Source organism: Salmo salar, chromosome ssa12 (genome assembly GCF_905237065.1).
Source record: "Salmo salar chromosome ssa12, Ssal_v3.1, whole genome shotgun sequence".
NCBI lineage: Eukaryota > Metazoa > Chordata > Actinopteri > Salmoniformes > Salmonidae > Salmo > Salmo salar.
This window is the reverse complement of record NC_059453.1, coordinates 56,277,372-56,294,306: the sequence shown is the minus strand read 5'-3', so window position 1 is coordinate 56,294,306 and position 16,935 is coordinate 56,277,372. Positions and strand designations below refer to the sequence as shown.

The 16,935-nt window shown below is 45.6% G+C and overlaps 1 protein-coding gene across 12 annotated transcripts in view; it reads right to left on the bottom strand.

Moving 5' to 3' along the window:
* LOC106565329 (calcium-dependent secretion activator 1) overlaps positions 1-16,935 on the bottom strand; it is a 159,228-nt gene that overhangs the window by 55,689 nt on the left and 86,604 nt on the right. For all 12 annotated transcript variants that reach the window (XM_014132305.2, XM_014132306.2, XM_014132309.2 and 9 more), the window contains exons 4-5: positions 4,681-4,761; positions 4,061-4,294 (exon numbers count right to left, since the gene is read on the bottom strand). In XM_014132305.2, the coding sequence (XP_013987780.1) occupies positions 4,061-4,294; positions 4,681-4,761 (315 nt within the window). The remainder of the gene's footprint in view (positions 1-4,060; positions 4,295-4,680; positions 4,762-16,935) is intronic.

Below are 16,935 nucleotides of genomic sequence, written 5' to 3'. Positions count from 1 at the left end.
GCAGAAATTCTAGTGTTTCTATATCAAACGGCGTTGTTATCTTTCAGTCTTCTGTGATGTATATAAAGTGTAATATTGGAATGCAAACTCAAAATTGAATACATTTGATCTTTATATCTGACATGGTACAATTTACTTTTTTTTAAGCCCATAACCATGTGTGTGAGGTGTATACTTTTGCTTCAAAATAGATATGTTTAAGACTATCAAGAAGAACTCTGTGTGACCCTGATTTAGCCCACTGCAGTAAAAGGCTAAAGAATGATTTTTAAGACTTTAAGTACAATTCTTACAAGCTTGATTGGCTGGTAGCTTATTCTTTAGATGTTTGGAGCTGCTGGTGAACCATGATGTGCAGGATTAATCAAAGTGACACTGGACTAGTGCACTTGCCAGATTCTTTAGGGTGTCTATAGCTAGGTTTCCATCCAATTGGTGACTGATTTTTATGTGAATACTCTAAAATCTTCATAAAAACAATATGCCATTTCAGAGTTTCCTTTAGGAAAATTTGCGCTGGACAACATGACAGGGAAGATTTTCATTGACCAGCAAACACCATCAATAAACAAGGGATGTTGGCCAAATGTCCACATTCACATGTCCTTAAAAACAGCCTAAGACAAGTTAGGCTACTTTCCTGAAACAATAATTGTCCAACTCTCAGTTCAGCTGTCAGAGATTTGAGCACTAAATGTATCAGGGCATTGCTAGCAAAGGCTTAGGTGTCCACTGTATGACATTAATTAATATATATATATATACACACTGCTCAAAAAAATAAAGGGAACACTTAAACAACACATCCTAGATCTGAATGAAATAAATAACCTTATTAAATACTTTTTTCTTTACATAGTTGAATGTGCTGACAACAAAATCACACAAAAATAATCAATGGAAATCCAATTTATCAACACATGGAGGTCTGGATTTGGAGTCACACTCAAAATTAAAGTGGAAAACCACACTACAGGCTGATCCAACTTTGATGTAATGTCCTTAAAACAAGTCAAAATGAGGCTCAGTAGTGTGTGTGGCCTCCACGTGCCTGTATGACCTCCCTACAACGCCTGGGCATGCTCCTGATGAGGTGGCAGATGGTCTCCTGAGGGATCTCCTCCCAGACCTGGACTAAAGCATCCGCCAACTCCTGGACAGTCTGTGGTGCAACGTGCCGTTGGTGGATGGAGCGAGACATGATGTCCCAGATGTGCTCAATTGGATTCAGGTCTGGGGAACGGGCGGTCCATAGCATCAATGCCTTCCTCTTGCAGGAACTGCTTACACACTCCAGCCACATGAGGTCACATGAGGTCTTGCATTAGGAGGAACCCAGGGCCAACCGCACCAGCATATGGTCTCACAAGGGGTCTGAGGATCTCATCTCGGTACCTAATGGCAGTCAGGCTACCTCTGGCGAGCACATGGAGGGCTGTGCGGCCCCCCAAAGAAATGCCACCCTACACCATGACTGACCCACCGCCAAACCGGTCATGCTGGAGGATGTTGCAGGCAGCAGAACGTTCTCCACGGCGTCTCCAGACTCTGTCACGTCTGTCACATGTGCTCAGTGTGAACCTGCTTTCATCTGTGAAGAGCACAGGGCGCCAGTGGCGAATTTGCCAATCTTGGTGTTCTCTGGCAAATGCCAAAAGTCCTGCACTGTGTTGGGCTGTAAGCATAACCCCCACCTGTGGACGTCGGGCCCTCATACCACCCTCATGGAGTCTGTTTCTGACCGTTTGAGCAGACACATGCACATTTGTGGCCTACTGGAGGTCATTTTGCAGGGCTCTGGCAGTGCTCCTCCTGCTCCTCCTTGCACAAAGGCGGAGGTAGCGGTCCTGCTGCTGGGTTGTTGCCCTCCTACGGCCTCCTCCACGTCTCCTGATGTACTGGCCTGTCTCCTGGTAGCGCCTCCATGCTCTGGACACTACGCTGACAGACACAGCAAACCTTCTTGCCACAGCTCGCATTGATGTGCCATCCTGGATGAGCTGCACTACCTGAGCCACTTGTGTGGGTTGTAGACTCCGTCTCATGCTACCACTAGAGTGAAAGCACCGCCAGCATTCAAAATTGACCAAAACATCAGCCAGGAAGCATAGGAACTGAGAAGTGGTCTCCACCTGCAGAACCACTCCTTTATTGGGGGTGTCTTGCTTATTGCCTATAATTTCCACCTGTTGTCTATTCCATTTGCACAACAGCATGTGAAATGTATTGTCAATCAGTGTTGCTTCCTAAGTGGACAGTTTGATTTCACAGAAGTGTGATTGACTTGGAGTTACATTGTGTTGTTTAAGTGTTCCCTTTATTTTTTTGAGCAGTATATATATATATATATATATATATATATATATATATATAAAGAAGAGAAGAGAAGTTTAGTCCTAACCCCAGAAAGATAGAGATATGCCCGTGGCATGCTATGACACCGACATGCATTTCTTTATGTCAAGTGGCTACTGCGTCTGCTATACAGATATAGATGTACAGAAGGAAAGTCATTCGTTCATTTTCAATCCAAATATTTTGTGTAAAGATAAGTGTTATAGTGTTCGATTAAAGGAGTAACTCTGGAAGGCCTGAAACAGTCTTCCTCACCTGAAGTGCACCGGGGCGCACTGCCTTCATATCATAGGCCTGCAGTAGCTAAAGCTTAATAGCAGCCACACCATACCTAACCTCCACAAACGTTTCTAAACTAAAAAAGGAAAAGACAATGGAGTCCAAAAACCCCATTACTAAATTCAATGACAGAAGCTACAAATCAGGCCAGCCTCTCTGATCTATAAAGCAGTAGTTTCAGTCCTCGCACCATAATCACTACATCTGCTCTGCTCCCCACTACAATCAACTGCTGAGACTGGGAGGGAGCAGTATTAATCTGCCCATGCTAGAATAATACCTTATTCTCCTACAGTAGCCAGGGTAACAGAAACAGCCCTTCTGCATACATTGAATTCTCTGAGATCATAATAACTCTTGTTATGATGAATGATGAGTAACAAAGTTGCTACGAAATTATAAAAGGAGGTTTTTATTCTGGTTCACTACATTATCCAGGTCTACCTTGTGATCTGTGATTTATAACTAAACAACGGAAGTCTACCCTCGTGATCGGGGAGTACTGTAGAGGAGCCATTTCGACAAAATGTTCTTCCTGAAAGCTTTCATTTATTTTTCTTCTCTTTCTTTATGGCTAGAAGGCCATCTGTTTGCAATCTATACTGGGTTTATATTCAAAAGCGTCTAAGAGTAGGAGTGCTGATCTAGGATCATTTTGGCTTTTTAAAGCATAACAATTAAGCGGGTGGACCTGATTCTACATCATTCAGCACTCCAACTCTTAGACGTTTTGTGAATAGGTGCTCTGGTCTAGAATTATATACATCTAGAGAGAGAAGATAACTATAAGCAAACACTTCTTGGGACTTTGGCCTGGAATGTATTCATGTGCTAAAATAATCAATAGACCAATGAAAGTGCAGATCAGATCTAGTTTTCCAAAGGGCCAGCTGAGATATATATTGCTATATCATCACCACCGCAGACATCAATAGAAAGTGCTAGAGCATGTCAGGCTCTGTTTTCCCTTGCCCTGCAGAACATAGAGCCATTGTTAATAAATAAGTTGATAATTTGTATGATGACTCTTCTCTTTATAAAGACAGAGGCAGGTGAAAAGGTCTGTCTGAGAGCGAGAAGCTCGGGATAATAGGGTGGAGCTCTCTGAGGTACTGTTTCTATAGAACATTTGTATGGTATTAATCTCTATTCAAATGGACTTGTGCTTACAGTGTGACTTCTTTGTGACTGGGAAAATCACATTACAGAAAGGGTAACAATGTATTTAGGATATTCTCTCATAATGCCAAAATGCTGAGGTCCTATCCTTCCTAGACAGGGTTAAGGTTAAGGTCAGGTTTAGGGTCAGGGCTAGGGTTAGGACCTCCAGACTGCAAGAGAACATTACTTCAGACTTGGCCAGGCTTAGTGTTAGGGTTGGAGTTAGGGTTCAGGCTAGATTTAGGGCAGTGGTTAGGATTCCTACCTCCAGAGTAAAGGAGAGCACCACATCAGACTTGGACAGTGTGTTCTCGTCCTCCTGACCCATGTCCATGATGGAGGTGTTGTGCCCTTTCTTCAGCTTCTGCAGTTTGAACTCTCCTCCCTTGGACACAGGCATGCTCTCTAGGTTGGCCATCAGCTGGTTCACCGATGCCTTCAGCTCCTCTATGTACATCTGCTCCATCTCCTTCGACACAAACTTGGGGAATTTGCCTCCCTTTGAAGAAGAAAGAAATCACATAAATAAGTATGTGTTACAGAAGGGTTTTTACCATAACAAGTCAGCTTTTGTGTCCATGTGGGCTGGTCATCCCGATGAAGCAAGACACTACAATAATAATATAAATTAAAATCAAATCCAAATAATGTATTGTTGTATTGTCAACACTAATGTGAATACATGTCATTCAATAGATTACCAGATATAGCCTACAGTATATTAAATGTGACTGTTTCTACAATAGTGAAGCTCTCGGAGAACTCGCATCGTGAAGCCGTTTTGATGCTTACAAACTGTTTATTCAGGTTTATGTGTGGCTCTGCACAATGTAACCAGTGTGTTGATGTTGTTCTGCTGCAGTGTGTATAGGCTATCAGACTCACCCTGGCAATCTGATCGGCCATCTGCAGGCGTCCATCCAGCTCCCGTCTGATCTGGGCAGCCTGCTCGTCCAGGTTGTCCAACTAGAGGGTCAAACACAGGAAGAAGTGTTTTGCGCACATATTTTAAAATAAACTTGTCCAGGTGTTGGATTAGAGAGCATAATGGCACTCCCAAGTCTGAGTTTAATCAAGCAATGTTTTGACCCCAACGGGGCCTTCTTCAGGACAACAGATCTGCAACACAGAGGAACCTGTGCGCATTGCACAACTTTTCTAGAGATTTTAATATTGTAGAAACTCAAATCACTGCTCTTGTCACACCCTGATCAGTTTCACCTGTACTCATTATTGTCTCCACCCCCTCCAGGTGTCGCTTGTTTTCCCCGAGAAGTGTGAGTTCCACCGCTCTACAATCACCTTTCTGGGATATGTCATTGCTGAGGGCAATGTTCAGAAGGATCCTGGAAAGGTGAAAGCAGTGGTGGATTGGCCTCAACCAATGTCCAGGGTGCAGTGGCAATGGTTTCTTGGTTTTTGCAAACTTCTACTGCCATTTCATTCGGGACTACAGCACCCTGGCGGCCCCCTTCTCAGCACTCACCTCTCCCAAGGTACCGTTTAAATGGTCTCCAGCAGTCGACAAAGCCTTTGTGGACCTGAAGCATCGGTTCACAACAGCACCCATCCTCATCCATCCGGACCCCTCACGTCAATTTGTGGTAGAAGTGGATGCTACGGATGTTGGAGTGGGGGCCATTCTGTCCCAGCGATCTACCCAGGACCAAAAGCTTCATCCTTGTGCCTTCCTGTCCCATTGTCTCAATCCTGCTGAGAGGAACTACGATGTTGGCAACCGAGAACGTCTGGCGGTGAAGATGGCATTGGAAGAGTGGAGGCACTGGTTGGAAGGAGCACAACAGCCATTTCTGGTCTGGACCGACCATAAAAACCTGGAATATCTCCGTACAGCCAAGCGCCTCAACTCTAGGCATGCCCGGTGGGCCCTCCTGTTCACCAGATTTAACTTCACCATCTCCTACCGCCCAGGGTCAAAGAATGAAGCCTGACTCCCTCTCCCACCTATACAGTTCCTCTGCCACACCCTCGACCTCTGAAACCATTTTCCCTACCTCATGCCTTGCTGCCACTGTGGATTGGGGTATTGAGAACCTGAAGGGGGCACAACGCTCCCAGCCTGGACCTGAAGGGGGCCCCGGCTAACCGGCTGTTTTTCCCTAATCCAGTCTGGTCCCGGGTCCCGGAATGGGCTTGTTCCTCCAGACTGACCTGTCATCCAGGGTCCCGTCGTACACTAGCCTTCCTTTGACAACGTTTCTGGTGGCCCACAATGGCCCCTGACGTCTCTGCCTTCGTCATCGCATGCACTGTGTGTGCTCATAACAAGACTCCACGACAAGCTCCTTCTGGCCTCCTGCAGCCACTACCGGTTCCTCATTGTCCCTGGTCTCATATATCTTTGGAATTTGTCACTGGGCTCCCTCCGTTTTATGGCAACACTGTAATTCTGACGGTAGTCAACCGGTTCTCCAAGGCCGCCCATTTCATCCCTCTACCTAAACTACCTTCTGCCAAGGAGACGGCCCCGCTTATGGTGCAACATGTCTTCCGGATCCATGGACTTCCGGTAGACATGGTCTCTGATCGGGGTTCTCGTCTCAGTTCTGGAAGGCATTCTGCACCCTTATTGGGTCGTCGGCCAGCCTGTCATCCGGGTTCCATCCCCAAACTAACGGTCAGTCAGAGCGAGCCAACCAAGACCTGGAGACCACCTCAAGGGGCCTGGTCTCAACCAACCCCACTTCCTGGAGCCGTCAACTGGTCTGGGTGGAGTATGCCCGGAACACTCTTCCCAGTTCTGCCACAGAACTCTCCCCTTTTGAGTGCTCCATGGGGTATCAGCCTCCACTCTTCCCTGAGCAGGAGGTCAGCGTACCCTCAGCCCAGATGTTTGTCTGCCACTATCTACGTACCTGGAGAAGAGCCAGGGTGGCTATTCTCAAGACCAACTCTGTCACACCCTGATCAGTTTCATCAAGTCAACCAGTGTGTTTTTCCCATACTCCTTTTGCTATTCCTCCCGGTTTTGACCCTTGCCTGTTTTCTGGACTCTGTGCCCGCCCGCCTGACCATTCTGCCTGCCCTGACCTCGAACCTTTCTGCCACACTGTACTTCCTGGACTCTGAACTGGTTTTGACCTTTTTGCCTGTCCACGACCATTCTCTTGCCCTTCCCCTATTGGATGATTAAATATTGTAAGACTCCAACCATCTGCCTCCTGTGTCTGCATCTGGGTCTCGTCTTGTGTCATGATAGCTCCACATATTGCAACCAACTTGCCAAGTTTCCAAATGATCTGTGTAACTTGTCTATTTTACTTCAGCTTCTGCATTTATTTTGAGTGCTTGCTTTGTGTTTGTCGTGTGATTTATTGTATGCCGCCTCTCAAAGTTACGCTCATGCACGCTCACACTCTAAATCTATGCACGGACGTGTGCGAATGCTCGAGAGGGGCACACCCCTTATTACCACGGATTCTGTCCATTTGTAAATGTGATTATTTGTTTGAGAGCTCTATAACATTTACTGGTCTGACTTAGAAAGGCCTGTGTAAATGTGATGACTATTAGTCTGCTTTAAACATTTGTACAGCCTCTGTTGGTTAAAGGAGGTTTTAACCAGTTAATTGGTTATATGCCCCCCTTCTTTGTGTGGCAATGGTTTTGCCCATGGGGTGTCTCAAGGTATTTCTACCTAGCTGTGCCAGTCAGTGTTTGAACTTCGAGGGGCTCTGACAGGGATTGTATCTCTATGGGTAGGGTATATTTTTGTCTCAACAGTAGACCTAGGCTACCCTTACCCTGTTTACTACAGCCAAATCCTGTTTTGGATTGAGTTTATTTGGATCGTGATTTCTTTGGAGAAATTCATTATTATCCATTGTTTGTTTCGCCCCGTTTGCCTATTTCTGTCATTATTATTTACTCCAACCACTAACATTACTTTTCTAGGTCTCCTGCCTATCTACCTGCAAGAAATGACTGCCTTCCTATGGCTGCCAGACATGTTTACCCTTTCACCCAGTCCAACTGAAGGAGGGCAAAACACAGCGGGAGGACCCAAGGAGGACATCACCTCACCACACGGACATAATCAATACAATCTGCATTATGATCCTACATGGAATAAGACCAGGGCCTGTATTCATAAAGTGTGTCAGATTAGAAGCACTGATCTAGGATCAGGTCCACCGTCCATGTAGTTGCATCAATTAGGGTCTAAAAGACTAAACTGATCCTAGATTAGCATTTTTTGTAAATATTGGCTGTATCCCAATGATCCCATTGATCTACCTTCTCCCATGTTTTCACTTCCCTTCACTGATTTGAATGGAAATAACTGGTATAAAAAACATGGTGAAACTCTACCAATCCAATTATTTAGGATGTGGGGAAGTAGTGGGAAGTAGTGAAAGTGCGCATACACTACTTCAGGAGAAAGGAGAGATTATTGGGATGCACACATGGGCCCAGGAGGACATTACCACGGAGCTGGGCAATGAATACATTCTCCATTATGTTCCTGCATGACCCCCAAAAGGCTCCTCTAGACAGCCAGGGTCACGGAGTAAAAGGTCAACACCCACCTCCCATGTTGATAATTTATCTCCTCTGATCTCAGGTTGGGTGATTGGATTCACACTCCGTTAATAAATACTGTAATGACGTCTGACAGAAGGAAGTGAGGCTGACTTTACTTATAGGGCTGGTTTCCCAGGCACATATTAACCCTAGTCCTGGACCAAAAAGCACTTTCAATGGAGAATTTCCATTGAACTTTAGTCCTGGTTTAGGAAATCTGTGTCTAGGAAACCGGCCTATACTGTAGGTGTCTATGTAGGTAGAAAGGGCACATTAATATGGATAGCTATCTATCATTGATAATGCATCTCCTAGATCTCAGGATCAGTCATTGGATTCATGCTGTCTAAATACTAAGAATGTACTGTACACCAGGGTTGGGGTCAATTGAATTTCAATTCAGTCAAAACTGAATTTATATCCTGAAATGACTGAATGAAAATGGGATTGACCCTAATGTATTGACTTGACTGACAGAAGCACAATTGAAGCTCTTTGTAGTTGTATTTTTCTTTGTAGGTAGAGTAATACATAAATATGAATAGCCTTCGAGCGTATGTGGCTAAACTGTGTGGTTGGATGCTTATGTTTATCCTATTTCACAGATGTACAAGTGTGTATTATACGCATGTGTGAATTTGACATTTGTTTTTTGCATATCCCAACTCCCCCTGAGACACCCTTGGTGTGTGTGTGTGTGTGTGTGTGTGTGTGTGTGTGTGTGTGTGTGTGTGTGTGTGTGTGTGTGTGTACATACTGTACAGTGCATTCTGAAAGTATTCAGACCCCTTCCCTTTTCACGAATTTTGTTACAGCCTTATTCTAAAATGGATTAAACAAAAATGTTCCTCATCAATCTACACACAATACCCAATAATTACAAAGCAAAAACAGGTTTTTAGAAAAACAGAACCTTATTTACATAAGTATTCAGACCCTTTTTTATGAGGCTTGAAATTGAAGTCAGGTGCATCCTGTTTCCATTGATCATCCTTGATGCGTCTACAACTTGACTAGAGTCCACCATTGGTAAATTCAATTGATTGGACATGATTTGGAAAGGCACACACCTGTCTATATAAGGTCCCACAGTTGACAGTGCATGTTTGCCAAAAGGCCCCTAAAGGACTCTCAGACCATGAGAAACAAGATTGTCTGGTCTAATGAATCCAAGATTGAACTCTTTGGCCTGAATGCCAAGCATCACGTCTGGAGGAAACCTGGCACTATCCCTACGGTGAAGCATGGTGGAGGTGGCAGCATCATGCTGTGGGGATGTTTTTCACCGGCAGGGACTGGCAGACTAGTCAGGATCGAGGGAAAGCTGAACGGAGCAAAGTACAGAGAGATCCTTAAGTGTTCAGGACCTCAGACTGGGTTGAAGACTCACCTTCCAACATGACAATGACCATAAGCACACAGCCAAGACAATGCAGGAGTGGCTTTGGGACAAGTCTTTGAATGTCCTTGAGTGGCCTAGCCAGAGCCCGGACTTGAACCCGATTGAACATCTCTGGAGAGACCTGAAAATAGCTTTGCAACGACGCTCCCCATCGAACCTGACAGAGCTTGAGAGGAACTGGGAGAAACTCACCAAATACAGGTGTACCAAGCTTGTAGCGTCATACCCAAGAGAACTTGAGGTGTAAGTGCCTTTGAACGGTGTATGGCAGTAAGTGCCAGGTGCACCGATTTGTGTGTCAAGAACTGCAACGCTATTGTGATTTTCACACTCAAACTTTTTCTAGTGTGTATCAAGAATGGTCCACCACACAAACGACATCAAGCCAACTTGAGACAACTGTGGGAAGCATTGGAGTCAGCATGGGCTAGCATCCCTGTGGAATGCTTCTGACACCTTGTAGAGTCCATGCCCCAACAAATTGAGACTGTTCTGTGGGCGAAATGGGTGCAAATCAATATTGTTCTTATTGTTTTGTGCAGTCAGTGTATACCTCTCTGAAGTACAGCTAGAAGCTGTAAGGAATTATGGTATGAAGTTATAGCCTGGCAATGCTTGCTTGCATAGAAGTAAGCAATGCTTCCATAGAACGTAAGGAGTAGTGCCTCCCTATAGGAGCATCTCTCTTGAGACCCAGCTGTATATCCCTGTAGATTAATTTGCTGCCATAAGCAAGTAAGCAATGACTCCCCAGTCCCAAGACGTGCATCTCTCTCTGCATGCTGGGAGTGTTTAGTGCATGCTGGGAAATGTATGAGCGAGTGTTGTCTGGAGTTAGATCGCCTGTTTTTTCCTTCTTGTTTTACTTTTCTTGGTGGTTTTCCTTTTCTTATGCATGATTAAGGTGATTATTTGTTGTGGCAGAATTAAGTATATTGTTTTTCTTGTCGAAATTCTCCTGGTTTGGCAGGGATGGCGACCCACATGGGGAAGCCGTCCCTTTCACTTCAGCACAGCTTTAGGTGTGTTACTGAAGCTACTGTCACTGGATGAGTTTCTGTTCGCCATTGGAGAGAAGGTAGGCTATGAGAATGTTGCTTATGCGTCACTGATGAATAAAGCCGTGGTGGTTTTTCTTAAAGAAGAGCGTCTTGTTGAGCATGGCGTATTTCTTAAAGGTATGTTATTCAAGTTACGCCCCTTTTTTTCTCAATCAACAAGAGTATCGATTTCGAATGTACCGCCGTTTATTCCCAATGAGCAATTGGAGTGAGAGTTATTGCGGTTTGAGAGTTCAATTAAGATTGTCCCGTTGGGTTGCAAACACCCGGCTTTGAAACAGGTTATGTCGTTTTGGCGACAGGTGTTCATGTTTTTGGACTCACCGGAACAGACTTTGGAGTTATCGTTTAAAGTCAAATATGACAACAGACGGTATATGGCTTATGCTAGTATGGGTAGTCAACTGTGTTTTGAGTGTGGGGATGTTGGCCATAAGCAACATGCTTGCCCGAAAAGGGAGAAGGTGGAGGGAGGGGCGCAGGTGGTCCTCATAATGCCTGGGCCCACTGACGTAAGTAGAGGTGGGCTGACAGTGGTAGAGCAGCCAGAAGCACCTGTTGCTGAGGAACAAGTTGTCCATGTTGATGGCACAGAGTTGCAATTTGTACCAGAAGGGAATGGTATGCAGCAGAAAAATATTGTTGTAGGAGGTAAGGATGGATCTGGAGAGCCATTTCCTCAGACTGGGGGGGAGATGCCCACTACGAGTAATGGGGTACAGGAGGGGGTTCAGGTGTGGCTAGTCTCCCAGGTAGTGGGGGAGATGCCCGGTACGAGTGATGGGGTGCAAGTGGGGAGTGTTGAGAGGAATGTGGCAGAGGGGAGTCAGGGGTCTGAGGCCTCAGTTGAGGAGGATCAGGAGAAGGATATGATATCTCTCTTAATACACTGCTCAAAAAAATAAAGGGAACACTTAAACAACACAATGTAACTCCAAGTCAATCACACTTCTGTGAAATCAAACTGTCCACTTAGGAAGCAACACTGATTGACAATACATTTCACATGCTGTTGTGCAAATGGAATAGACAACAGGTGGAAATTATAGGCAATTAGCAAGACACCCCCAATAAAGGAGTGGTTCTGCAGGTGGGGACCACAGACCACTTCTCAGTTCCTATGCTTCCTGGCTGATGTTTTGGTCACTTTTGAATGCTGGTGGTGCTTTCACTCTAGTGGTAGCATGAGACGGAGTCTACAACCCACACAAGTGGCTCAGGTAGTGCAGCTCATCCAGGATGGCACATCAATGCGAGCTGTGGCAAGAAGGTTTACTGTGTCTGTCAGCGTAGTGTCCAGAGCATGGAGGCTCACCAGGATACAGGCCAGTACATCAGGAGACGTGGAGGAGGCCGTAGGAGGGCAACAACCCAGCAGCAGGACCGCTACCTCCGCCTTTGTGCAAGGAGGAGCAGGAGGAGCACTGCCAGAGCCCTGCAAAATGACCTCCAGCAGGCCACAAATGTGCATGTGTCTGCTCAAACGGTCAGAAACAGAGTCCATGAGGGTGGTATGAGGGCCCGACGTCCACAGGTGGGGGTTTTCCTTACAGCCCAACACCGTGCAGGACGTTTGGCATTTGCCAGAGAACACCAAGATTGGCAAATTCGCCACTGGCGCCCTGTGCTCTTCACAGATGAAAGCAGGTTCACACTGAGCACATGTGACAGACGTGACAGAGTCTGGAGACACTGTGGAGAACGTTCTGCTGCCTGCAACATCCTCCAGCATGACCGGTTTGGCGGTGGGTCAGTCATGGTGTGGGGGGCCGCACAGCCCTCCATGTGCTCACCAGAGGTAGCCTGACTGCCATTAGGTACCGAGATGAGATCCTCAGACCCCTTGTGAGACCATATGCTGGTGCGGTTGGCCCTGGGTTCCTCCTAATGCAAGACAATGCTAGACCTCATGTGGCTGGAGTGTGTCAGCAGTTCCTGCAAGAGGAAGGCATTGATGCTATGTACTGGCCCGCCCGTTCCCCAGACCTGAATCCAATTGAGCACATCTGGGACATCATGTCTCGCTCCATCCACCAACGCTACGTTGCACCACAGACTGTCCAGGAGTTGGTGGATGCTTTAGTCCAGGTCTGGGAGGAGATCCCTCAGGAGACCATCCGCCACCTCATCAGGAGCATGCCCAGGCGTTGTAGGGAGGTCATACAGGCACGTGGAGGCCACACACACTACTGAGCCTCATTTTGACTTGTTTTAAGGACATTACATCAAAGTTGGATCAGCCTGTAGTGTGGTTTTCCACTTTAATTTTGAGTGTGACTCCAAATCCAGACCTCCATGGGTTGATAAATTGGATTTCCATTGATTATTTTTGTGTGATTTTGTTGTCAGCACATTCAACTATGTAAAGAAAAAAGTATTTAATAAGATTATTTCATTCATTCAGATCTAAGATGTGTTATTTTAGTATTCCCTTTATTTTTTTGAGCAGTGTATGATAGAAGCTGGTGACAATCTAGATGAGGTAAATGGGTTCCTGGATCAGACTTTTGGGAAATCTGTCAGTGGCAGATTTTTTTTTTAATGTTAAGTTTTGAGGTCAGCTGTGATGTAACAGAAGATGGTGGGGTTAGACCAGTGGCGTGAGAAGCGTTTTCGCTTGAGGAAATGTGTTACTGCTGTCACGGCAGCAAAATGTAGTGGTAAACGTGGTAAGGTTAAGAGAAAATTAAAACAATGATGATGATCATGCCTCATAGAGAGAGAGAGAGAAAAAAAACACTGGCTGGTTTCTCTGCTTTCTTTTGCTTTTCCTTTCTCTTTTCTATATGGAGGTACTAAGGGTAGGTTCTCAATATTAATGGGGGAAGGGACAGGAATAAGAGGGCTTGGGTATTGGAAGTAATAAAAGAAAAGGCTTAATGTAGTTTTTCTGCAGGAGACCCATAGTGATGAGGCTAATGAGGTTGACTGGGATAATTGGTGGGAGGGGCAGCATATACTCTGTCATGGTACTAATTTCAGTGCTGGGGTGGCAATTAGGATGACTGTGGTATCTACAACAGAGATTGTCAAGGGTCGGGTTTTATTGGTCAAGGCGGATGTTATGGTTATTTTATTTTATTTTTTAACCTAGGGCAGTCGACACTGCAACGCAAACAGATGGTCTGCCTTCGTCTCTCTGATGGGAAGGTGACCATGGATGACAGTGAAATGCGCCAACACGCCGGGGATTTCTACTCTGCCCTCTAAGGCGGAGGATTGTGATTCGCTGTGTACTGAACAGTTGTTACATGGACTTCCTCAATTGGGCCCTGAGCAGAGAGTTGCTTTGGATTCTGACATTACTCTGCAGGAGCTGTCCACAGCAGTTATGCAGCTCTCATCAGGCTGAGCCCCTGACATCGATGGTTTACCATTTGAGTTCCTTAACCTGTTAGGGCTAGGGGGCAGTATTGACACGGCTGGATAAAAAACGTACCCGATTTAATCTGGTTACTACTCCTGCCCAGTAACTAGAATGTGCATATAATTATTGGCTTTGGATAGAAAACACCCTAAAGTTTCTAAAACTGTTTGAATGGTGTCTGTGAGTATAACAGAACTCAAATGGCAGGTCAAAACCTGAGAAGATTCTGTACAGGAAGTACCCTGTCTGACCATTTCTTGAACTTCTTTGCCATCTCTATCAATTACAAAGGATCTCTGCTATAACGTGACACTTCCTACGGCTCACATGGTCTCTCAGAAGGCGGCAAAAAGCTGAATCGTGGCTTTGCAGGCTCTGGCTGAAACAAAGTAGCGCGTTTGGGTAGTGGCTGGTTACAGTACTGTGAGACTCAGGCTCATGCCCGCGTCGACCGAAAGCTTTCTTTTCCTTTGTTTTTTAAGAGCGAGGCTTACTGGTTTCTCTGTGCCAGGGGTAATGAAGGGTCCCACGACAGCACTGTCTGCGTATGCAGATGACGTGACAGTTTTTATTACAGGGGGTGAAGATGTTAACGTTCTCTCAAACGCTCTAAAGGTGTATGAGGGGGGCCTCAACTAGAGTGAATAGGGAAAAGAGCGAATCGCTGTGGGCAGGTCAGACAGGCTCCGCGGTTACCAGGGGGGCTTCAGTAGGGCAGAGATGGGATGAAGACTTTGGAGTTTTTTCTAGGCTCTGATGTCTTTCCGAAAAAGGACTGGGAGGGTGTAGTGGAGAAAGTGTGTGCCAGATTGTCAAGGTGGAATTGGGTGCCACCCCAGCTGTCTTATAAAGGAACGGTGCTAGTTGCCAATAATGTAGCTGCCTCTACCCTGCGGCACAGACTAATGATTTTACAGCCACGGGGGGGTGATGCAAGGGCTTCAGAGGACCCTAGTCAATTTCTTTTGGTCTGGACAACATTGGATTAAAGCTGCGGCCCTTTACCTGCCACTGCATGAGGGTGGGCAAGGCCTGGTGGACATTTCTTCCAGGATCATGGCTTCAAGCAGCCCAGAGACTGTTGTAGTGCTGCAGCCCAGACTGTGAAGGCCCCTGAAGTCGGGGGCCTTCACTCACGCCGCAAACTTACCCAAGTAAAACTGACTATCCTACCGATCCCCGACTTCGGCAATGTCATCTATAAAATTGTTTACAATACTCTACTCAGCAAACTGGATGCAGTCTATCACAGTGCCATCCGTTTTGTTACCAAAGCCCCTTATACAACCCACCACTGCGACCTGTATGCTCTAGTTGGCTGGCCCTCGCTACATATTCGTCGCCAGACCCACTGGCTCCAGGTCATCTATAAGTCTATGTTAGGTAAAGCTCACTGGTCACGATAACAACACCCACCCGTAGCACGCACTCTAGCAGATATATCTCACTGGTCATCCCCAAAGCCAACACCTCCTTTGGCCGCCTTTCCTTCCAGTTCTCTGCTGCCAGTGACTGGAACGAATTGCAAAAATCGCTGAAGCTGGAGACTTATATTTCCCTCAATAACTTTAAACATCAGCTATCTGAGCAGCTAACCGATCGCTGCAGCTGTACATAGTCCATCTGTAAGTAGCCCACCCAATCTACCTACCTCATCCCCATATTGTTTTTATTTACTTTTCTGACCTTTTGCACACCAGTATCTCTACTTGCACATCATCATCTGCTCATTTATCACTCCAGTATTAATCTGCTAAATTGTAATTACTTCGCTACTATGGCCTATTTATTGCCTACTGAGATCTTGCCATTTGCACACACTGTATATAGACTTTGTTCTTTTCTATTGTGTTATTGACTGTACGCTTATTTATTCCATGTGTAACTCTGTGTTGTTTGTGTCGCACTGCTTTGCTTTATCTTGGCCAGGTCGCAGTTGTAAATGAGAACTTGTACTCAACTAGCTTACCTGGTTAAATAAAGGTGAAAAAATAAATAAATAAATAAATAAATTTACCTGATCACTAGTTGGTTCTCAGCTCTGGGAGAGGTTCTCTTCCCAACAGTTTATATTTGGGCTAAAGTACAGGTTTAGTAGAAGGGGTGTAGTTATCTTGCTTAATTTTGTGTCAGGGGCAGCTAAATTAGCAATATGGAAACCACGAAAGAACAGTACTCGGGGACAGGGGTCTGTGGATGTGGTGGGAATGCTGGAGGGGATGTTGGCAGCGAGACTGAGGGTTGAGTTTGCCTATTACAAAATGGTTAACAATATTGATCTGTTAATGAGAATATGGCGAATTCAGAGGCTGTGTTCAGTTACTGTGGAGGAAGATTTGCTGTTGTGTTTATAATTGATGTGTAACCATGGTTTTGTATGAGTGTTTATCGTGTTGTGGGTTCCCAGACCCAATAAAGGTTATTTAAAACTCAAACTCTCTCTCTCCCATCATCATAGCTGTGTGTGTGTGTGTGTGTGTGTGTGTGTGTGTGTGTGTGTGTGTGTGTGTGTGTGTGTGTGTGTGTGTGTGTGTGTGTGTGTGTGTGTGTGTGTGTGTGTGTGTGTGTGTGTGTGTGTGTGTTGTAGCATTGTGACATGTCTACCCTCCACTCTGCCCACACACTCTCCCAGATCCTGCAGTAACATGATGGCTTAGCCAGGTTTGCCCTGCACAACAGTCACTTCCATTCCTGTCACACATGTAGTACACCCCCCCCCCCCTCTCTCTTTTTGTGAAGACAAATAGAGCCCTGTTGACAAAACA